The following is a 24,895-nucleotide window of genomic DNA, read 5'->3' on the forward strand; positions in this document are numbered from 1 at the left end:
CATCAACAAACTAAGAATGATTAGATCAATCATGATTCTACTAGAACCCTCCTCACTCAATATTTTACTACACTCTCTGGTAATATCTCAAATTGACTACTGTAATTCCCTATATCAGGGCATTTCTCAAAAAGAAATAAGAAGACTCCAAATTATTCAAAACACAGCAGTCAAACTAATATATACTGCAAAAAAATTTGATCTTGTCACTCTCCCCCCCGCGCCTCCCTCCCCCCCGCTTATAAAATCACATTTGGCTTCCGGTCAATCATTCAATCACATATAAAATTTCACTACTTATCTACAAAACTAAGTTAACACATTCATAGATAGGCTTCTTATCCCACACTGCCCAACTAGAACACTAAAATCTAGCAACCAGAATCTTCTGGTGGTCCCCTCCCCACGGCATTTATTCTATGATACCACAAGGAAAAAAATCTTCTCAGTTACTGCATCAACAATATGGAATTCCCTTCCTTCTCACCTTCGAGAAGAGATCTCACTGGACAAATTTAACAATAACTTAAAGACCTTTCTTTTTAAAGATGCATATGACAAGTAGATTCTAGATCGCATATAGAAGGAAGAGCATATCCCCTTCCCAGTGTGCTGACCTTTTACAACCTTTCTTTCCTATTATAAGTTGTATTTCCCCCTTAATCCAATTCGTATCTTGTAAGTCAGTAAAGTCTTGTTATTTGATGTCTTCCCCCGGATTTTAATAGTCTTAACATTGTACACTGCTTTGACAATTTATTTAAAGTGGTACATCAAATTTTAAATAAAACTTGAAAACTTGAAAAGTTTGTAAATTAATATTGTTGTATCTCTGCCTATATGTATATTTCACTGATTGTACAGTTCTTCTTTGATGTAAACTGCCTGGAACTCATGGTTGGGTGGTATACAAGAATAAAGATTATTATTATTATTATTTCTGTAATATAATGCTAGACCTTTGCTCTAAAACATTACTATCGCGTCTACAACTAGCTCAAAATGCAGTGGTAAGACTCATATACGGACTATGGAAAGCAGAACACCTGTAGCCCTACTATATGAAACAACATTGCCTGCCGATAAGTTGGCCATCCTACTCCAGGATGCCTCCCACAGATAATCAACCAGAAATCTTTTCCAATTAAACTCCCCAATATAAAGTCTACCAGGCAGATTACCCTATCCATCTAAGCGATCCAAAGCTCTATCAGGACGCTAGCGGCTGATGTAAATGGGAAAGTTTTACTTCACTTAAAGTTCCCCCGACCTTGATAAAGACAAGCGAAATGTGTCGGGAAGGGGAACCCACAGCGATAAAAGCTAAGTTTTGATAAATAATATGCATTAAATCACAATTTGATAAAATAGAAGTGAAGCTATAATGGGAATAATGAAGAATAACACCACCAGAAACATTATGATCTGGGTGGAAATCTGAATTCCCTTATAGTCTTCCATGTATGAAATTGAAAAAAAAGTGTTCTGTTTGAGTGTTATGGTGAATTAATTTATATTTTTGTGAACTGAATTGACTTGTATGAATTTTTGCGGATAACATATGACGTGCTGAAGTGCATTGAAGGGAGGATATTGTTTAACTTAGGTGAATGAGATTGTCCACTCTCTGCTTTGGAACAAAAGCTCAACCCTGAGTAGTAGCCAGGAGAGCTCCTATGAACCCCTGTGTCTGAGAAGGGTGTAGATATCACCTTTGGTAGCTGATGGCAAACCCGAGCAGCTCCAGAAGACGAATTGTTGAATTGATATAATGCTGAGCTGTTTGTAATGATGAAGCCTTGATCGTCTAGTCTAGGTAGGGAAATACATGAAACCCCCATGTGCAAAGGGTTACTACCATTATCACTAGGCATTTTGTGAAGACATAAAGGGCTGAAGCCAGTCCGAAGGACAAGACTTTGCACTGAAAATGTCCAGATCTAATGCGAAAGCCAAGATACTTTCTGTGAGCAGGTAGGATGGATATGGGTCATTCCATGGCAAGTGGTCCAGAGCTTCCCACTCAGCCATCTCAGAAATTGATGAAATTTTTTCAGGGTATATGTTGGTACCTCTAATGAAGATATCCAGTTTTGGGGCATGATCTCAACTAGGTCCAGAGGTAGGAGCTCTTTATTTGGGCCACTTTTTAATATCCACAGAAGATGTTGAATGGGGATCCTCCTTGCAATTAGACCAGTTGACATGGAATTACCCATATGTGAGTGTAGGCCTCTGAGATCTAGAGAGCATAGCCAATCACCTTTTTCCAATAGATGTATAAGGGTTCCCAGAGAGACCATGCAAAACTTCTCCTTCAACAAGTATTTGTGAGGCCCTGGAAGTCTAGAATTGGCCGAAGGCATGTGGTCTTTTCTGGTATCTGGAAATACTTTGAGTAGAATCCTGGCCCCTCTCCTGCAGAGGAACAGATTCTATTCCATTTAGCTGGAGAAGGGCTGAGAGTTCTTAGTGAAGAAGGGTCTTCTGAAGGGAGTTGAAAGAAGACTCTTTTATTGGGTAGTTTGGAAATTTTCTAATCAAGCTTAAGTTATAGCCCTAAGACAACTCGAAGCAACCATTGACAGTCACAAGGAGCACATGGGTCAGAGTAAGGTATCTCTGAAGGATATTATCAAAATGAAAGTTAGGACATCCTGATAGAGAAGCTGCAAAAAAGGCAAAAGTCAGTCAAGAGCTTTTAAGGGGGAGAGCAGAGTAAAGATTGCAAATAATTCATGCCAACTGCTTGTATATAAGATATATCCTTAATCTATAATGTTCCATTTAAAAGCAAATCGGTAACCAACTTTGTTTCAAATCCCTGCAAAACCTGCCTCACTTCTATTTCTAAACTTTGATTCACTAATCCTGCCATTGGTATATTGCCCCCATGCTCTGTTGGTTGTGAAAATGGAGATTCAAAGGTTTTCCCAGCTTCCTATTTTCCACAAGGACTGCCCCCAAGCTCTGCTCAATCATCTGGCTTCCTTTTAAGGCAATCAAAAAGCATGGCTCCCTATTACAAAAGTTGTGAACTTTAACAGTGATGGCAAATGCAAACAGCCATAATCATTTTTGCTTCACTTTGTTTTTAGAAAGTCCTATATTCCACTACTGTGGAATGCATCTGTTTGCTTTTCTTTCTGCCAAGAGAAAACCTGTGACCACCAGGTATATTTTACTAAATTAAATTATCCTCAAAGAATAAAAGAACCTTATTTCTTATGCGCTCCTTTTTGGATGGCATGTCATCACACTTGTCCTCTTTACCCAGTTTGTCTACTGTCTCCACAGTGAAGCTGTAGCTGTGGCTCCCTTTCTTCCCTCTGTCCTGGTTGTAGCTTTTCCCCCATTTCAGCTCATCTTCATTCCTTCGCACAAACTTCTCAAACTCATAATGAGCTCTGTGCTTTCTGCTGTCATCCATCCGAAACCTTTGTCTTTCTGGTTCTTTGTCTCGAAATCTTCTCTCCAAATCCCTTTGTTCTTTGTCACTATCATTTTGTGATCTGTGTAAAATGAGTCAATATGTTAATTCTACTAACTCTAGTAATAAAAAAACATTTTTGTCTGAAGTATTCTTGGACTGACATTAAGGGCTTGAGTTTATAACAGGAAATCTATGTGAGAAGTCCAAAAGGCACATATTTTAAGCTTAATTTACAATAACATAGGTACTTCTGGAAAAAGTGTCGGGCATGGTAGGTGCCTGAAAAATGGGCACCTACCGCATGTCAATCACCGGTAGGTGTCGCATCCAGAATTGCATCTATTTTTTGTACAGACGCCTTAAATGTAGACCAGTGTTTTACAGGCCTGCATTTATGACATCTGACTCATGCCTACAGAAGCGCTTAGGCACACTTATGGACACCTAAGGCCACTTCTGGTGTAAACCATGTCTATGCAGGCCTTAGGCATCCGTAGGTGTGCCTAGGCGCTTCCATAAGCATGAGCCAAATGTCCACATTGTAGGCATCCTTTGACATATCAATTTTTTTTTTTTTTATGTGACCCCGATTGGTCTGTTAGATGGTGATAGGACACCTACCGCCGCCTACAATTGGGACGCTATTTTGAGAATCAGGCCCTTGTTTTTATAAAAATAGGCTCCCAGAACCAGCTCCAACAGTCAGTACACAAATATTCACTTACTCCGAAAAAGGTATAAATTTGTGCATACTCTGCATGTGTAATGAGCATTTTATAAAATATGCACATACATCATGACTCTACCTTTGCTCCACCCAGACTATACTCAGGATCACATAAAAGCATAAATGCACTTTCTCCCAAATTCTACATATAACGCTAAAAATTGCATGTGCAAATTTAGGCATGCACCCAATTTGTGCACATAATTGTATGACGAAGCAATTAGTGCCATTAGTTGCGCTTTAACAATCAATTATTGTTGCAATTGGAATCACAAGTTATGCGTGCATATTTACATGCCTGGATCTATGTGTAAAATTTACATGCAGCCCCCAAAAGGGGGCATGGCCATGGGAGGGTCATGGGCAGATCAGGGGTGTTCCTGTACTTTATGCACACTCTTACAGAACAAGGGGGATCTGAGCCTAATTTAGGCATGAGGATTTATGCCAGGATTTAGTTACATATAGAAATGTAATAATGACAGTAGATAAAGACCTGAGTGGTCCATCCAGTTTGCCCATTAGTTACATTTATTATCAAGACAATGTTGAACCAACAATCCAGTATATTATTATATTTTACTTACTAAAGTCCATTATAAGATGTCTTCCCCTCCCACTGAGTTATGCTCCTGATCCATCCTTGTCATTTTCATGGATCAATCCGTAACAAAGGGCTCCTTTTACGAAGGTGCGCTAGGGTTTTTAGCGCACGCACAAAATTACTGCACGCTATAGCCGAAAATCTACTGCCTCCTAAAAAGGAGGCGGTAGTGGCTAGCGCGCTCGGGAATTTAACACACGCTATTGCACGCGTTAAGGCCCTAGCGTACCTTTGTAAAAGGAGCCCAAAGTCTGCCTTGTACTAGAGAGCTGCACGGGAACGGGGATGACGGGAATCCCGCGGGACCTGCGGGCATCCCGCGGGTTCCCCCTTCGGGTCACGGGGATCCTGTGGGGATGCCCCTAGGGTTGCGGGGATCCCGTGGGGATGCCCCCTAGGGTCGCGGGGATCCCATGGGGACGCCTCCGAGGGTCGCAGGGCTCCTGCGGGGCTGGATGTACTCAGTCGCGCGGCTCTTCTTCTCCCTACCTTCTCTGTTTGCAGCACAGAGCCGAACGGAAGTCTTCCCGACGTCAGCGCTGACGTCGGAGGGGAGGGAGGGCTTAAACAAAGCTTAAACAAAGCCCTCCCTCCCTCCGACGTCAGCGCTGACGTCGGGAAGACTTCCGTTCGGCTCTGTGCTGCAGGCAGGGCAGGTAAGGAGAAGGAGAGTAGCCTCGCGGTTCGAGTGGCTACCAAGGGAGGGGGCGGTCCGCCCTGCCCCGCCCCGGTTGCAGCACAGCCGGCCAGGTCCCCTTACTTTTATGGCACTTCCCCGACCGACTGATAACAGCCCGGGTCCAACAATCCTCCCTGCCCTGTAGCCGCGAATCTAAATTACCTTCTTACAGCAGCTGTAAGAAGGTAATTTAGATTCGCGGTTAAGGGCAGGGAGGTTTGTCGGACCAGGGCTGTTGTCGGTCGGTCGGGGAAGTGCCACAAAAGTAAGGGGACCTGGCCGGCTGTGCTGCACCTGGGGCGGTAGAGAAGGAGGGGGGGGGGAGAAGGATGCTGAAAGGCCATGGTGAAGACAGGAGGGGGGGGGGAAGGACTCTGAAAGCACTTGAAGACAGAGGAGGGAGAAGGACGCTGAAAGCACATGGGGGAATACAAAGGGGTGGAGAAGGACGCTGAAAGGCCATGGGAAGGGCGGGGGGGGAGAAGGACTCTGAAAGCACTTGTGGAAGACAGAGGGGGGAGAAGGATGCTGAAAGCACATGGGGAAGACAAAGGGGTGGAGAAGGACGCTGAAAGGCCATGGGGAAGACAGAGAGGGAGAAGGACGCTGAAAGGACATGGGGAAGATGGGGGGGGAGAAGGACATTGAAAGGAAATGAGGAAGAGAGAGTAGGGAGAAGACGCTGGCAGGGAAGAAGACAGATGCCAGACTATGGGGGGAGCGGAGAGAAGAAGATGGGTGCCAGACCAATTTGGAAGGGGGAAGAAAGGGAGAGGCACAGTAACAGAGCAAATGGAAGATGCAGAAGGAAGAGAGACAGTGGATGGAAGGAATTGAATGAGAACATGAGGAAAGCAGAAACCAGGCAACAAAGGTAGGAAAAGAATTCTATTTCTTTTTTTTTTTTTTTTTTTTTTTTGCTTCAGGATAAAGTAGTATATTAGTTGTGTTGATAAAAATTTATAAACATTAGAGGCTCTGGTAGAAACCCGTTTACAAAGTATGTATTCTTCCCAATTAATATTTTCAAATTAATAAAGTCTTTTTGCTTATTTGTAAATGGGTTTCTACCAGAGCCTTTAATTCAGTAGCATAATTAAATGAAATAACTATTTCTGAAGTTTATAGGGACGGGCGGGGACGGAGGGGATTCCTCGCGAGGACGGGTGGGGACGGAGGGGATTCCTCACGGGGACGGAGGGATTCCTCACGGGGACGGGTGGGATTCCTCGCGGGGACGGGTGGGACTTTGGCGGGGACGGGTGGGATATCTGTCCCCGTGCAACTCTCTACCTTGTACTTCCCTACTTTCCTAGCTACCAAGGAGCTGTCAAAACCTACTCCAACCCCTCCTGATTTGTCTTCCCACATATGGGACATAGACCATAGAATCCAACGGGCATGGGCTACACTGCCCCACTTCTGGAGCTTCTATTTAAGTATCAATCCTGCATATCGTAAATGAAGTTATAACTGTTAATCAGTCAAGTTATGTTTTGATACTATCCTCTTTCTATTTAGGCAGCCTTTGTGTCTATCCCACACATTTTTTAAACTCTGACACTATTTTTGTCTCTACCACCTCCTTTGGGAAGGCATTCCAGGCATCCACAACCCCTTTGTGAAAAAGTCCTTCCTGACATTATTCCTGAGTTCATGTCCTCTAGTTCTACCACCTTCCCTCTTCTGGAAAAGGTTTGTTTGTATATTAATATCTCTCAAATACTGTATTTCAGGGGTATCAAAATCAGTTCTCGAGGGCCGCAATCCAGTTGGGTTTTCAGAATTTCCCCAATGAATATGCATGAGATCTATTTGCATGCACTGCTTTCATTGTATGCTAATAGATCTCAAGCATATTCATTGGGGAAATCCTGAAAACCCAACTGGATTGCGGCCCTCAAGGACTGACTTTGACACCTGTGCTATATTTGAATGCCTGTATCATATTACCCCTACTTCTCCTTTCCTCCAGGGTGTACATGTTCAGGTCATCAAGTCTCTCCTTGTACAAGTTTCTCCTTACCATTTTTGCCACCAGTTGTTGTAAATGGTTCTGCCTAAAGTTAGGTACAGTTCTCAGCGCTAAGTGCTATTCTATAAATGGCAACTAATTTTGAGCACCTTTTATAGAATAGCACATAGTACGTTTTTAAGTTGGTGCTGATTTTTCAGCACCATTTATAGAATTCAGTCCTTTGTGTTTATACTTTTTGCACACAGATGCAGTCAGTCAATTTTACAAAAACCCTTTTTATGTGAGGAAAATTTCTATGCAGTTCTACCCAAAACATGCCCATGGGAAGGTCTCTCCTCAATGATCTAAAAGTGCATGTGTTGTGAAATAGGGCATACACTTTGATATACTTAAGAGCAAAGTTACTTACCTGTAGCAGGTGTTATCAGAGGTCAGTAGGCAGATATTCTCACATGTGGGTGACTTCATCCACGGAGCCTGGTATGGACAGTGCAAAAGTGTACTATCACTTTTAAAATGAAAAAATCTTGAACTGCCCGTACCGCGTATGCGCGCATGCCTTTCCGCCCACTGCCGGCATGCAGGACCATCAGTTAAGTTACAAAGCTAAGAAGCCAAACGAGGGAGGTGTGTAGGTTGTGAAAATACCTGCCTACTATCCTCAGATAACTCCTAAGAACATAAGAATTGCTTTACCTGCATATGTTCTGGTTCAGCAGGAACTTGTCTAACTTTGTCTTGAATCCCTGTCAGCCTCCAGAAGAGCGTTCCAGTTTTTTACCACTCTCTGGGTGAAGAAAAACTTCCTTAAGTTTGTACGGAATCTATTCCCTTTTATCTTTAGAGAGTGCCCTCTCGTTCTCTCTACCTTGAAGAGGGTGAACAACCTGTCTTTATCTACTAAGTCTATTCCCTTCAGTATCTTGAATGTTTCGATCATGTTCCCTCTCAGTCTCCTCTTTTCAAGGGAGAAGAGGCCCAGTTTCTCTAATGTAATCTATTTATGAAATATCAACATTTTTTAACATTCTGCAGTTTATGCATTACAAGTTTTACATCTGAAGTCCTAAATCAATTTAAAATGTGCAGGGTGATAGAGCATAAAATTCTGAACACATCATTATACAACATGCAGCAGTAGGCGTCAGAAACACCGCTGTGATCCAGCAAGAAAGACCGAACAATGCACCACTTGGAGGTGATGCAAAACTTTTGCACGGCTCTGTACATAAAAGGTTGTAACACTAAGTATAAAAATCTAGTATAAGAGCTCATTTGATCATTAATAGCTGTAAAAAAAAAATTGTTAAAATGGGAGAGGTCCAACGGCCCCCAGATCTTCAAAAATTTATTGTAAGACCCTTTCTGCAAAGCAATTGCTCTTTCCATCTTATAAATATAGCATAATGAATTCCACCAGAAAGTATAATTAAGATTAGTGTGATTTTTCCAATTGTTGGTAATATGTTGAATGGCGACCACTGTCATGATCAATAAAAGTTTATTATTACTTGATGATAATTGACTTTTTTTCCTCATAGCCATACCAAACAAAACCATATTATATGTTAAAACAACATGGTTTTCTAAGAGAATTTACTTGAGACCAAATTGAATTCCAGAAAATCATAATACAAGGACAATAAAAAAGTAAATGATCAAGTGTCCCTGCTTTGAGATTACAGTGCCAGCATCTATTAGATTTAGAGCTATGGGTAGACATCATTTTTCCTTAGATAATATGTGTATAATTAGGGGGGGTGGGGGGTTGTTTGGAATTTTTATTAAATGCTTACTTCATTATATTCTTTTAGATATGTTTAACTGAATTAATTGCAGTAGGGTGGGTGGGAATGGGTAAAAATTCAAGTATGTATGATATTATTAGAAAGATTTTCAGGTGTTTTAATTTGTTATAATGGTATATTACTGTACACTTGTTACAAGATTTAACATGAATAAAGAATTTTTTTTTAAAAAAAGGGAGAGGTCACAAAACAAGTCCCCCAGAAAAGTTCCACAAGAACAAAACACAAAGCAAAAAGTAATTTTGCTTTATCCGAGGACAAGCAGGCAGCATATTCTCACATGTGGACCTTCCTAGCTGCCAGTAGCATGCCTCTGAGAAGAGAGTTATTGACAACTACCATGAGCCTAGTGAAACCAATAGGGTTGGAGGGTTGGAGGCTTCTAAGTGGAAAATAAATTTTCTAGAACTGTTTGGCCAAACCTGCTATCCTTTCTGGAATGAATCTCCAGGCAGTAGTAGGATGTGAAGATATGAACTGAGGATCAGGTAGCTACTTTACAGATTTCCTCAACGGAAATGGAACATAGATGAGCTACTGAAGTCGTCATTGCTTGAACTTTATGTGCCATAACATAGCCTTCAAGCACCAGCCCAGTCCAAGCATAGCAAAAGGAGACATAGTCAGCCAATTATGTGGGACTGGTTCTTTTCGTGACAGGAATGACTAGTCTGTTAGATTGGAATGAAAGGAACAGTTGAGTTGAAGTCCTGTGAGGTTTGGTACAATCCAAGTAATAAGCAAGAGCAGGTTTATAATCAAATGTATAGGGAATGTGGTTTTGTAAAAAAAAAAAGACAGGGAGGACTATAGATTGGTTTAGATGAAATTCTGAGATGATCTTCAGGAGGAATTTCGGATGAGTTTGAAGAACTACCCTGTCATGGTAGAATTTTGTATAAGGTGGATCTGATACAAGTGCTTGAAGTTTACTGACTCAACAAGCAGACGTGATAGCAACAAGGAATGCCACTTTCCAAGTTAGATGTCTCAGAGATGAAGTTGAAAGGACTACATCAGAATTGAAAGTACAGCTTTAAGATCTCAAGCCACTGGAGAAGGTTTAATTGGATGCCTTGTATGGAGAAGGCCTTTCATGACTCTGGAAATTAATGGATGTAAAGACAAAGGACTTTTGTCTAGTTGAGTATTTTAGTCCAGAGTCAGAGAGATGCAGAAAGCGGTCTAGGATTGATGGAAGAAGACAGGAGATTGGATCTAGTGATTTGTTATTGCACCAGACTGTGAAATGAGTCCATCTGAAATGAGAGCAGCACTGAGTAGATGGCTTTTTAAAAGCTTCAACCATGGTTAACACTGGTGCCGATATTGCTAAGGCATTTAGTGGCTGAGAAATACCATGCTGTGAGAGCCAATGAGCGTAGATTGGGATGGAGAAGAGATCCTTTATTTGAAGTGTGATGGGTTTCTGAACACTGAGCTGTAAAAGGAGAAGGAACCATAGTTGTTATGTAGAAACAGAAATATGATGGAAGATAAAGACCAAATGGCCCATCAAGTCTGCCCATCCGCAGTAACCATTATCTCTTCCTCTCTCTAAGAGATTCCACGTGCTTATCCCACGTTGTAGCCACCAAGATGTTATTAGAATCTTGCTCTTTGCAAAGTTTGAGTAGAGTTTTTTTGATCAAAGGAATCGGAGGGAAAGCATAAAGGAATTTGTTTCGCCAGTTGAGGAAAAAATCATCCGACTCTAGACAATTGAGAGTGCTGAGTCTTGAACAAAAGAGTGGAAGTTTGTGATTGTAGGGGGAAGCAAAGAGATCCACTTTTGGGGTCACCCAAGTCAAAAAGATTTATTTTAAAATTTCTATACCATTTTTTTTCCAAAACAGTTTACAAAATGGTTACATACATAAAATATTAAAATAGGTCAGAACAAATAGAAACATGGAAGCGTCGGTTGTTAACATCTTTTGATGCAGTAATGTTTGAAATAGCAGAGATAGCCACCACTGAAGACACTATCACAGTTGGAAGGTTACTCTGATCTGTTGGGATAGTAGACCGGTGGCTTGAGACCACTGGGTCAAAAGTGTCAATTGAAGCTCCCTGAGATGTAAATGGGCAAACAAAATTACATGTTGTAGCATTTGTTGTGCTGTTATGGGATGGCATGAGGAAACCCTCTGGTATATTTGAAGTAGAGTATTGAGTCTCTGTTGAGGCAGGTAGGCTTGAGTTTATGTCTAAGATGGCTCCAATGAACTCCAGAGTCTGCGTGGGTTCTAGATGTAATTTCTTACAGTTGACTGCAAATCCTAGAAATTCCAGCAGATGAACTGTTGCATTCATGGCTTGGTGAGTCAGCTGAGGTGTGGAGGCCTTGATCAACCAGTCGTCTAGGTAAGGGAACACATGAAAACTATGTGAGCGAAGGACTGCAGCCATTACTACAAGGCATTTTGTGAATACTCTGGGTGCTGATGCCAGTCCAAAAGAGAGCACCTTGTAAAGATAAGTGTTATGCTCCCAGTTAAAAAGGAAGATATTTCTTGTGGGCTGGGAGAATGGGTTTATGTGTACAATATAGGCTTCCTTGAGGTATAAAGTATAGAGCCAGTCATTCTTTTCCATTAGAGGTAATAGGTTCCCAGAGAGTAGCAAGCAAAAAAGGCAAAGGAGATGTCTTTTCAACCAATGATATAGTCTTTATTGAGAAGATAATAGTCCCAACAAGGATCCCAGAGAGACCATTCAAAATTTCTTCTTCACCAAGTATTTGTTGAGGGCATGGAGATCCAGAATTGGACAGAGACCTCTGTTTAGGTATGAGAAAATACTTTGAATAGAACCTTCTGCCCTTATCCTGCAAGGAAACCTCTTCTATGGCATTGAGCTGGAGTAGGGCTGACAGCTCCTGGCAAAGGAGGGTCTTTTGTTGTGAATTGAGAAGAGACTCTCTTAGAGGATGATTTGGGGTTGTTGTTATTTTTTTGTAATTGAAGGGTATAGCTTAGACTCGCCACTTGAAAGACCTAGTGATCTGAAGTTATAAGAGTCAAGCATTGATGAAAACAGGTGAGTCGTCCTCTGACAGGTAGAGTCCGAGGTGAAAGTTAAGATATCTGCAGCCAATCTTGTCTGTGCATTGCAGTGGATTCCTATGGATGTGTTAGCATTTAGCATGCGCTAAGACGCACTAGCGTGCCTTACTAAAAGGACTCCTACGAATGTCAATTTAAGTTGCACTATAGTTATAAGGAGATCCCTTATTTGGACATCTGACAGGGGGCAGTTTTTCATGCCAGAGCCTACTTTTTTTTCTAAGTTTCCCAAGCCAGACCATATTTCTCTCATCCTGGTCTCAAGCAGGATGCCACTACGCTTACAAAAGCTCAGCATTTACCGTTTTCTCTTCCTCTAACCCAGGGGTGTCAAAGTCCCTCCTCGAGGGCCGCAATCCAGTTGAGTTTTCAGGATTTCCCCAATGAATATGCATGAGATCTATTTTCATGCACTGCTTTCATTGTATGCTAATAGATCTCATGCATATTCATTAGGGAAATCCTGAAAACCCGACTGGATTGCGGCCCTTGTGGAGGGACTTTGACACCCCTGCTGCAGAGCCTTGAGAAGTAATATTGAAGGTGTCAAATGTAGAACAAGCCATGTAATTCCTTGTCTTGAGGAGATCATTAACTAAATGATAGTACAAGTGAAAATGTTCTGATGGAATATATTGGTCATGAAAAGATATCTTGTGTGGCGCTACTTGGACATTAAGAGGAGATTCTCAGTTATTTAACAAAGCCTCTTTCAAGAGGTCATGGACTGGGACTTTTAGGTAGTCTTTAGGCCATTCTTTGTAGTCAAGTACATCTATATATTCTGCTTGCATCTGTTTTTCAGATTCCATTTTTATAGGCAATGCCTGCCCCATTTGTCTGATAAACATTGCAGATGAAAGACTTTCTGGGGGTGACCTGTAGAGTGAATTCAGCGGTGTGCTGTAAGAATCTTCTACTGACAGATCTGGACAGCTACAGGAAGAACAGATAGATAAATCAGTCTTATTTCTAGACAATAGATCTTGGAGATTGAGATGGTATGGGGGAACATAGAGAGTATTCAATCTTCCCATCCCCATGAGTTCTGTCACATTCCTGCAAGCTCTGCTTAAACCGTACAAGCCTCAAACACTTATGATTTTAAAGTGTTCAAGGCTTGTGCAGATGAGGACAGAGCTTGCAGGAATGGGGCAGGGATGGGGACAGAGCTTGCAGGGACAAGATGTGGATAAAAAGATCCTGCAGGGACGGGGACAAATTTGTCCCCATGTCATTCTGTATGTAATACAATGAACTCTGTTCCCTTGATGTGGATGCATGCCTTAATGGCGATAATGGACACCTATGACGTGCACCAACGTTATGCATTGATGATGAACACACACGATGTGTGTCTGTATCATGTGTACTTCAGCATCATGTACCAATGGATAGAGGTGATGTGCCTCGACCTTATACACCAATGCATTGAGGATGGATGCATCTGACGTGCGCCAATGTTGTGCATTGATGTCGGTGCTCGATGCTTGGACTGAACAAAGGCTTGGCATTTCAAGGCAGGAATTTGCACAGCATGCACCTGCAACAGCCCAGTTCGTCCTTCTGCAACAGTTCTCTGAACTGACTGTGCAGTGATGGCGCCAGTACTGATACTTGCAAAGATACCATGAGCGCAGGTTGTGTCAAGTGCTGAAGCAACTGTAACTCTAAGACATGCTTCATAGGTGATTCAATCTCAGTATGTTGGCACTTAGAGCACTTTGATGGTGAAGACTATGTGTATAGAGACCTAGAGGGAGAAATATGTTTATGCTTTTTTACCGGATTCCCATGAGGTAGACAGCACTAGAAAAACAGATGTTTGACCCTGTGCGTTGATGTCTGAATTTTCAGATGCCCTAAAGCTGACCCCCCAATTTTTTTGTATCTCAGCTTTCTAGCTTTAAGCGACCTCTTCTGCAGTTTAGAGCACAGCATGCAAGAAATGTCCCAGTGTTCAGGATCTAGGCCAGGGGTGTCAAAGTCCCTCCTTGAGGGCCGCAATCCAGTCGGGTTTTCAAGATATCTCCAATGAATATGCATGAGATCTATTAGCATACAATGAAAGCAGTGCATGCAAATAGATCTCATGCATATTCAGTGGGGAAATCCTGAAAATCCGATTGCGGCCCTCGAGGAGGGAGTTTGACACCCCTGATCTAGGCAATGGACACACCAGTTGTATGTGTGAAATGGTCCTTTGATATCAAGTGCACCATTTGAACCCACTTAAAACCTTGGATATGGACAGGAAAACTAAAAAAAAAAGACTTAATGGTGAGGGAGAGGTTGAGTAAAAGATAACCAAAAAAGGGCAGATGGTTCCCGCTGAAGAACAGGTTGAAAAAGGGGCTGTAGGCCTCAAAAATAAAAGTTAGGCAAAATCAAAAATTTTGATATCAAATGATAGGGATAAGAAGAAAATTAAGTTATGAGTAAAAGATGGGAAGGCACAAAAAGTATGCTTACAATATACGCAATAATTATGCATAAAAAAGGCACCCTTAGAGAAACTCTAACTCCCTCTTTTACTAAGGTGTGTTAACTGATTAGCGCAAGCTATTTGAATTAGTGCATGCTAAACGCTAACGTATCCATAAACTAACATGAACGCGTTATCATTTAGCAAGTGCTAATTTGATTGGCCTAAGAGTGTCTTCTTTGCTCCATGAAAAGAAAGAACTGATGGTACTGTGAGCCGGCAATGGATGTAAAGGCACTGGTGCATGCGCGGTATTGGTAGTTCAAGATTTTTTTTCTTTTTTTAAAAGTGACAGTACACTTTTTCACTGTCTGTACTGGGTTCCGTGGATGAAGTCACTCACATGTGAGAATATATGGCTTGCTTGTACTTATATAAGGGGAAGTTATCCACGTGGGCTACCATTAAGATGGGTTATTTTACTGTTAACCCAGGTCATGAGTAATTAGATTTCACCAAATAAAATGGGATCTGTGCTAAAATATCATGAGTTGTGGTACAATTAGACATCTTAATGGTAGCCCATGTTGATAACTCTCCCTCCCCCCAGTTACTATTAACCCAGGTTAACAGTAAAAAATAACCTGTCTTAACAGTAGCCCACATTGATAATTTTCACCCTAAATGTCTTTGAACATTAACCTAAAAAGCAAAGCTGCAAAACATTATTCTTAAGTCCTTTTCTAGAAATTGCCACAGTGAATTCCAGCAGGGTTTATTGTTTAGCTCTTTAAAACCGTGCAGGGCTAGATGAATGAAAAATATATCTACAGAAAACCTTACAACTCTGCCGTAAGTACTGAATTAGTTTAATTAGTTATACTATTCCATTTTTCAAGTTATTTGGCAATGATATGCTTAAATTCAGTTCAGCCACAGTTTATCTATTGGCAAATTAAAATGCTAGCATAACTATGTAATACAGAATACCCTCTCATTCAGAAGAGTATATATTTTATATTCTCTATCTCAGTTTATAAATTGCCTTTGTAGCCTTTAATTAAGCCGTGTTAGGTGCTAACTTGCGCCTAATGCAAAAAAATGGACTACTGCAAGATGCGCCACATGGTATATTTTGAATGTGTGCTCTCTAACCATGGATTAAATAATTTTCTATGTTTTTTAAGGGCATTTTAGGGTAGAAAATGGGTGCTGCTGACCTAACCAGTAACTGCATCTACATTATTACTCGCTAATTGTTTAGTGCATGGATAATGTGGGAGTCTTTAACACCTACAAAATAGATGTTGGTAAGTGCTCCCTTGGTAATTTTACAAAATGGCTGCACACTAAAGGAGAAATTAAGATCTTACCTGCTAATTTTCTTTCTTTTAGTCCCTCCAGATCAGCATAGACAGCTCCTCTGCCAGCAGGTGGAGACTGAGAAAACACTGAATTCTTAACAGTACATGTAGGTTGTGCAGTCCCTCATAGAATCAGTCTGATAAATAGCCAATCAGGAACTCAAAACTATAAGCTTTTGACAAATTCACAAAATTTTTGTAATTTGATTTCTTTGAACAAAGAACAGTGCAAAACCAAGCACAACTGTTGGAGAAGGATCAGAACAGATAACCAGAACTAACTCCACAGTCTGCCAGCTATACCAGAAGAACCAAATGTCGCTGTTCTATAAACACTATTTATACTCCCCAGAAAAAGAAAAGGCAAAAAGAAGAAAATCATGAGATCGCAGTACCATGACCCCCCCGCAAAAAAAAAACAATCCAACTCTTTACATAAGCACATGCAAAAACACAGGGTGGGATCTATGCCAGTCTGGAGGGATTAAAAGAAAGAAAATTAGCAGGTAAGAAGAACCTAATTTCTCCTTCTTTATCATCCATCCAGACCGGCACTGACGGATGCGATGTACCAAAGCAGTACCCATCATGGGTGGGACCCCCCAAGGGCCGCCACAAGAAGGTGCTCACCAAAAACAGCGACCCAATGCACCTGAACATCCACCCAGTATTGATGCACAAAAGAATGCAGAGAAGATCAAACTGAGCCTTACAGATATAAACCGGGTACACAATAGAGAGGACTAAGCTCAGAAAGCCACCTGACCCCAAGTGGAGCAAGCACTGAGAAAATCCAGAACTGATTTCTTCTGAAGAAGGTACGCAAAAACGATAGTCTCTTTGATCCAGCATGCGAGCGAAGCCTTAGAGGCACCTTCCCCTTTAGGACTGCTCACCAGGAGAATAAAAAGACAATCAGACTGCCTGAACTCCTGAGTCTGTTTCACATGCGTATGGAGAACTCTGTGGACATCCAACTTGTGCAACTGTCTCTGCTCCAAAGTACCCTCCTGACTACCCAAAACCAGAAGAGAAACTGCCTGATTCATATGTGCCGATTTAAGAACCGCTGTGCTTTGGTGTTGAATCACATGGCCATGAGCAAACTATCAGGTCGAAGGCCATCATCCTGAAGCACCATTCGCCAGGATCCAGAACATGACAGCTGAGGAAATCCACCTGGATATTGTCCACCCCCACTATGTGGGAAGCTGAGATGTCCAGAAGGTGATATTCTGCTCACTCCATGAGCAGAGCTGCTTCCTGTACTACCAGACGACTCTTGGTTCCCCCCTGATAATCGACGTAAGCCACTGCTGTGGGATTGTTGAAAAGAAGAGAAGAATAAGAAAAAGAAATCCCTAAAGGGTATATACCACAGAAAAATACTATAATATCAGAGCAATGTACTCAAATTACAAAGTTAGAAATATTGTACATATTTATTAATTTAAAATTTGCAAAAATATCACAAAATTTTCATGGAATAGCATACACTGAACACCATACAAACACTACAAACAAACCAAACAAGATATAACAACATATAACAAGCACTATCAAACCAGGCTGGAAAAGGCCACACAAAAAAATCATACAATGATATATAAATATAGCTGTGTTTAAAAGTTCATAAATTCGAAGTCTTCCTGGAACAATGTCCACGAGGAATAAAGCAAGCAAGATGATTGTGGGCCATCCAGAGAGGAAAAAAAATCAAAAAACCAGCATCCCAAACAGATTAGAGTTCAAATCCAACCTTCATATCACAAAGTGCAGGTGCAAGTGCAAACGTGCTAACAGTAAACAGTATAATAAGTTAGATAATCAAAAAAGTTTCAAACCAAGAGGACAGAGAGGATTTTCAAAGTCTTCACAAGCAGAGGTGAAATGCCATAACAGGCAACCAATCTTCTAACATCTCCTCACACTTTCTCAACACAGGCCGTGTTTCGATGAAATCTTTGTCAAGAGGAAGAAAGCAACTAAAATAAAATAAAACAAAAACAAGTGTACACTACACTGACATGAGCAGAAACAAAAGCATATCACAAAACACAGAATATAAACTGACTAATGGCTAACATACCAGGCAGGGAGCCAAAACCAAATGCAAAGAGCAACACTGAGTACACAGCTGCCACACTCAGCAGTATGGAGACTGAAAAAAGGCAAGGCAATAAGTAGCAGCTGAAGCCAAAACAAAAATAACTTTAATGAATCCAAAGAGAAAGACAACTGACAACCATATACTCAATGGGAAGTCAGCCACTAAATCTCTTTATTGAGACCGTTGGGGATGACAGTTTGCCATGTAAAAATCAGCCGTTGCTCCTGATACATAAGTAAGCGAGAGATATCCCCCCAGAGTTGACAACAAGCTGTTTGAGAACACAACAACGCAAATCAGATAAAGAATGATTGAATTGAACCCAGTGCTCATTCTTAAGGGTTCTAATACAACTAAGATGTTCAGCAATACGGATTTTAATGGCTCTTTTTGTTTGGCCAATATATTGTTGAAGAGAACCCACACTGTTTTGCCCTCCAGCAACAACTGAAAAACTGCTAACGCCAACCGAATGGCCCTGGTCTTCAGAATGTTGATTGACCAGGAGGCCTCCATTGGTGACCAGCCATTGGGATTCCCAGCTGAAGAGGCTGGCATCCATACAAAGAACTGTCCACTGTCCACCCTTGAAGCAGATTGGAGGACTGAAACCATCAGCTCAGGCTTTGATGAACGATCACACAAGAGGAACCGGAGAGTCCAGCTCATGAACCTGCAAAGACTATTGTTGAACAAGAGCATACTGAAGGGGTACATGTGAGGCTGAGCCCACCGGACCACCTCCAAGGAGGCCACCATTGACCCCAAGACCTTAAGAAACTCCTGCACCTGGGGACAATGATAACCCATCAAGGAGCAAATCTGCGACTGTAACTTCTGCACTTGGGCCTCGAGATGGAACACCCTCCCCAGAGCGGTGTCGAACAGAACAAAATACTCCAATCGTTGAGACAGAGTCAACCGACTCTTGAAAAGGTTGACTACCCAGCCCAATAATTGCAGCAACTCTATGACATGGGCCGTGATTCAGGAGCTCTCCTGCAAGGACTTCACATGAATCAACCAGACGTCCAGATAAAGATGCACCAAGATGCCCTCCTTGTGCAAGGCCACCACCACCACCACTATAACCTTGATGAAGTATGCGGGGCCGTGGCTACACCAAACGGAAGCACACAGAATTGATAGTGCTTTCCCAAAATCGCAAAGCGAAGGAATGACTGATGGGAATCCCAAATGGGAATATGAAGACAGGCCTCTGTGAGGTCAAGAGAAGTCAGAAATTCCCCAGTCTGTACTGCTAAAATCATGGACTTCAGGTCTTCATGCGAAAGGAAGGGACCCGGAGCACCCTGTTTACACCTTTCAGATCCAGAATTGGACGAAAAGACCCCTCTTTCTTGGGCACTACAAAGTAAATGGAGTACCTCCTGATGAGAATCTCTGAAGGAGGCACAGGAACCACTGCCTTGAGCTCTATCAACTGATGAAGAATCTGACAAAACACCTGCTGCTTCCAAGAGGCTTGACAAGGGGAAGAGAGAAGATCTGGCAAGGGCCAGTCAAACTTGAGAGCTTATCCATCTCAAATCACCTCCAGGACCCACTAATCCAATGTGATCTCAGTCCATCCCTGGTAAAACTCATGTAAGCGGACACCCACCTGATCTGGGGGAAGGACCTGAGCACTGTCATTGGGCAGGGCAAGTGGCAGAGAAGAGGGAGGAGGATTCTAGCATCCTCGGCGAGCACCCTGAGAGTACTGCACCTGCTGGAAGAAACGACCGCGGGAGGAAGCCCCCGCCGAAGACACTCGACCAGGTCTGTACCAGCAAAACTCCTGAAGATGACCTCAACCCAGACCCCCCTCTAGCTGACTGGCAAAGTTTGTCCTCTGGTAATTGGGGCACCTTGGAGTCCGCCAAACTCCGAACCAGCTTGTCTAATTCCTCCCCAAAGAGAAAAGAGTTTCAAGTTTAAGTTTTTTTTAAAATTTGATTGAGGGAAACTTACCGAGCTTGGATTTGGAGGCTGATTCTGCCAAACAACCACAGAGCCATATGATACATCTAGTAGCCACACCCAAGCCATAGACTTAGCCGAAGCATGTAGCAAGTCATACATGGCGTTTGAAAGATAAGAAGAGCCCAATTCAATTTTAGCCACCTCCTGATCTACCAGCGACCAATCATGACACTCCCGATCCAACACATGCTCGGCCCGGTAGAAACAGGCCCTGGCCACCAGACCACCACAAATCACCGCCTAGACCACCAGAGCTGCCACATCAAAACTCTATTTCGGAAGAGACTCCATCCTCCAGTCCTGGGGGTCCCTTAGGGCTGAACCCTCCTCCTCCAGAACATCATACCTCATGGCAATGGCCGAAACCACAGCATCCACAACTGGAGACCAAAAAGAATTCTTATCAGGCTCAGAAATAGGATAAAGCCAAGACAGAGACCGTGCCAACCAGGGCATCTGGAGTTTCCACTGAGCATGCACTATATCCTGGAGATCCTGATGAATGGGAAAGGAACAGGAAACTGTTCAAATCCACTTAAGAAGAGGATCCACCACACACAGAACCTCTTTGGTGTCCTCCTCAAAACGCAAACCAGAGGACACCTGAAGAATAAGTTCCTCACAGTGAAAAATGCGCACCACAGATGAATTCCCAGCACTGTTGGAAGTTAGGGAACCTCGGACCTCCCCACCAAAGGTGTTATTGGTTCCACAGGACCCCAGCTTAGTCCAACCAAAAAATAGGGGCAGATAAAAAAGGTCACTGCCTAACCTTTCCAACAGACCCTGCCAAGGCCTAAAAAAAGACTGCACAGGCTTACCACTCCACCTGCTGAAGACTAAGAACAGACTGATTCTATGAGGGACTGCACAGCCCACTTGTACTATAAGAATTCAGTGTGTTCTCTATCTACACCTGCTGGCAGAGGAGCGTAAACCCATCCATCTGGGCCAGTCTGGAAGGACAATAAAAAAAGGCAACATTAGCACATGGCCATTAATGGAAAAAAATAGAAAATCGAGGTTTTTATGACTGCAATAAAATGGTCTTGGCGCACATGTTGTACTAATGTCAGTTTACCACAGCTTACTTACTAAAAGGACGCCCTTTCTTGGGAGCTCTAGGAGATGAACATTCATGAGCGATACGAAACTATTATGCTATTAAAAACATCAAAACAGATAAAAGATGCAAAAAAAGAAAAATAAAACCAAACACGTAACATAGAAACTCATCAGTCTTTAACTTGGGAATGTCGTATGCCTTACTGATTGTATATTACATACTTTTCCTTAAGTTCTTTTACAAAACTTTCAAATGGTTTGGATTTTGTGTTCCCAGATCCAGAAGATTTTCCCCATTTCACTTCTTCAGCTTCCGTTTCATCCCCTTTATCTTTTTGTTTCTCTGTCACCTGTTCATCTCCTTTTTCAGGCTTCTTAAGAAGCTACAAATAATGGAAAAAACTCAGGTCAAAAAAGCATATTAACTTGTGTGCCATAATTTAAAAATCTTTGCTTTTGTAATGCACATGAAAATGTGAATACAGGTTCAGTGCATACAAACATATTTATTTAAACAGTTTTAGTTTAAAAGGCAGTGATTTGGGGTTGGAACACTACAATTAGATTCAGTTCTTCAGTATATTAGCATTCCAATTCATTTTATATTCTTGGTGCTTTGAAGATTATTTTCATTCATTTTAAGGGACTAAGCTGAGTTTTGTGTAGAGGGGCATTTTGGCTGAAGATTTGAAGATTGTCGCTCAAATCTACTTCTACCAGGATTTAAAGGGAGAAACGGTAAATGGTTATTTCAAATCCCTCTTTTTAAATGAGATTGTATAATTTAAACCTCTCTTTCTATTCTTCATCTTTGCTTATATTCAGCTAGGTAAATTTCCTTGAGCTGCAGGGCCAAGACTTTGAGTCCAAATGAAATTATTTTCCTTGCAATCCTAATTTTAGGTTGTATGCTCAAGGGATTTGTGCGCTTTCTTTTTCTGGAACGCTTCAATTTACTGCTATTTCTGCGCCTCTGTTGGGGCTTAATGAGATTAAAGGTAGAAAACAGCAGTCAGATATTCTTCTGAGGAACAATAACCTCCAATTAACATAATTTACCATATATACTCAACTATGTCGAGCAATGTTGACTAAAAATAATTTAAACACAAGCAGGGTCATCTTATCTATGTGCACACCATAATCCAGTTGGCAGTGCAATCCTTGGCCAGCACCTTTCTCTCTTTCTCTCTTCTTCTCTGGGGTCTAAAATTGCTCCTCTCTCCTACCCCTCCCCCTGCCAGCTGCAGGCTCAGCATGTCAATCCCCACCGTCATCGCTGTGTACTTTCAAAAGTAGCTGCTATAGTCCCTCCTAGGCTGCTTTATTTATGTATGTATATATTTAACGAACTTATAACCAGCTTAAACCTAAGCGGTTTCCAAGATACATACAAATTTATAATCTACCAAATAAAATTTTAAAAGACATAAAAAAGAAACATAATATAATATTATAAAAACAACGCATTAAGGGCTCCTTTTACTAAGCCGCGTTAAGGCATTAACGCGCGGAATAGTGTGCACTAAACTGCCACGTGCACTAGACGCTAAAGCCAGCATTGAACTGGTGTTAGTTCTAGCCGCAAAGCGTAGGTTTAGCGCGCGCTAAAATGTGGCATGCGCTAAAAACGCTAACGCAGCTTAATAAAAGGAGCCCTAAGAAATAACCTTCATCTACTTTCTTCTCTTAATCACTGCTTCTTCCTCAATCATAAAAAGCCTCAACCAAAAGGGCAGTTTTTAAAAGCTTTTTAAATCTTTGCATATCATCCTTCAGTCTCAGTTGCCCTACTAAATTATTCTATAACTTTACTCCTGCTATAGAAATAGCCTTTTTTCTAGTATTGGCATATTTCACTTGTGAAAGACCATCTGTAGAATTAGCATGCTAAAATTGTGGATTGCGGAAGGAGGAGAGGGTGAGTAGGACAGGGGTGCCCACACTTTTTGGGCTTGCGAGCTACTTTTAAAATGACCAAGTCAAAATGATCTACCAACAATAAAATTTAAAAAAAACACAACGCACACTGTACGCATAGAAAATGTTAATTATCATTCCTATTCCAGGGTTTTTCAAAGAGGTCAAAGCAGATGACTCTATGCACTATCACCTCAGTAACAACCATACAAAAATACCCCCTCCCTTTTTACTAAACCACGACAGCAGTTTTTAGAGCGCAGGGAGCTGCGCTGAATGCCCAGCGCTGCTCTCGACGCTCATAGGCTCCCTGCGCTAAAAAACTCTATTGCTGTTTAGTAAAAGGAGACCTTAGTATAAAATATAGACAGCAGATATAAATTCAGACACATTTTGATCACTAAATTTAAAATAAAATCATTTTTCCTACCTTGTCTGGTGATTTCATGAGTCTCTGGTTGCACTTTCTTCTTCTGACTGTGCATCCAATCTTTCTTTCCTTCTTTTAGCCTGTATGCTTCCTCTCCTCCAGACCTCATTCCCTCCCCCAACTTTTCCTTCCTTTCTCCCTGCCCTTTCTTTCTCTCTGCCTCCCTTTCTTTTTTTTCTGTTTCTCTTCTTTCCTTCTGTCTCCCTGCCTGCCCTTTTTCTTTCTTTCTCCCTGCCCTCCCCCAAGCCATTGCCATTGCCATCGGGGACCAGGACTCAAACGCCACCAATAACAGGCCCCAAGCTCTCCCTGCTTCGGCCAACCAGCATTCCTCTCCCCGACGTCAATTCTGCCGTCGGGAAGAGGAAGGCTGATCAGCCCAAGATCGTGATCAACCTATTGGGGGAAATGCTGCCGGGTCCTGCCTTCGCGGAAACAGAAAGTAGGCAGGACCCGGCAGGAAGAAGAACAAATGCTTCACTAACCTGTCTCCCGCATTAGCCCGTAGCGAACGCTTGCTTCAGGGCTCTCAACATGTGCGTGCCGGCTTCCCTTCTCCCCCCCCGGACATAACTTCCGGTTTCGGAGGGAAGAGAAGGGAAGCCGACACGCACACGTTAGAGCCACGGAGCATAAGTTCGCTACGGGCTGAAATCTCCAAGCCAGTTTTTTTGTTTTTTTTTTTAATGTTCAGCAGCAGATGACAGCTGGGCGGACCGCCCAGCTAAAAGGCCCTAGAGAGAACACTGGAGAGGAAGGCTGATCGGCTCGGTAGATCAGGACGGCAACACGAGTCTATCACGGAGCCCGGGATGGGCTCCGCGATCGACTCGCGTTGCCTTCCTGAGCTACTGGTCGATCGCGATCGACGTGTTGGGCACCCCTGGAGTAGGAGGTCAAAACTGCCCTCAACTTATGAATGGGATCAACTTGTAGTCGAGTACAGAGTGTATAGTAGTATCTGATGGATCAGTAATACTCCAAAAACAATTTCTCACATTAAATTATCCATGTACGTATATCATACAGATAGACATTGCAATCTGTTTTAGTATTCCCTGAGCTGTAAAATAGTTATACTAATCTAAATGGTCACAGAATACATAAATTAATGATGCTCTTAGTAGTCCAAGTGATCAAGTTTTTATAGATTAGCTTAGAGAGAACTCTGAGACTTAAACATACTAAGAACTCAATATTCAGACCCCCACAAAAGAGGGATATATATAAAAAAATACCAGCCTCAGCATCTAAAAACAATCTGTATATTCAGCATTATTATACAGATAGGTAACGAT

General features: G+C 42.0%; 1 protein-coding gene across 2 annotated transcripts in view; it reads right to left on the reverse strand.

Annotated features, from left to right (window-relative positions):
• The window catches only part of UPF3A (UPF3A regulator of nonsense mediated mRNA decay), a 105,241-nt gene that overhangs the window by 15,856 nt on the left and 64,490 nt on the right, over nt 1–24,895 (reverse strand). The window contains exons 8-9 of one of the 2 annotated variants that reach the window (XM_033949559.1): nt 21,470–21,630; nt 3,274–3,512 (exon numbers count right to left, since the gene is read on the reverse strand). In XM_033949559.1, coding sequence (XP_033805450.1) covers nt 3,274–3,512; nt 21,470–21,630 — 400 coding nt within the window. Of the gene's footprint in view, nt 1–3,217; nt 3,513–21,469; nt 21,631–24,895 lie in introns of both variants that reach the window. The other variant, XM_033949558.1, reaches the window with a different exon arrangement.

The sequence above is a fragment of the Geotrypetes seraphini genome, chromosome 6, assembly GCF_902459505.1.
Source record: "Geotrypetes seraphini chromosome 6, aGeoSer1.1, whole genome shotgun sequence".
Lineage (NCBI taxonomy): Eukaryota > Metazoa > Chordata > Amphibia > Gymnophiona > Dermophiidae > Geotrypetes > Geotrypetes seraphini.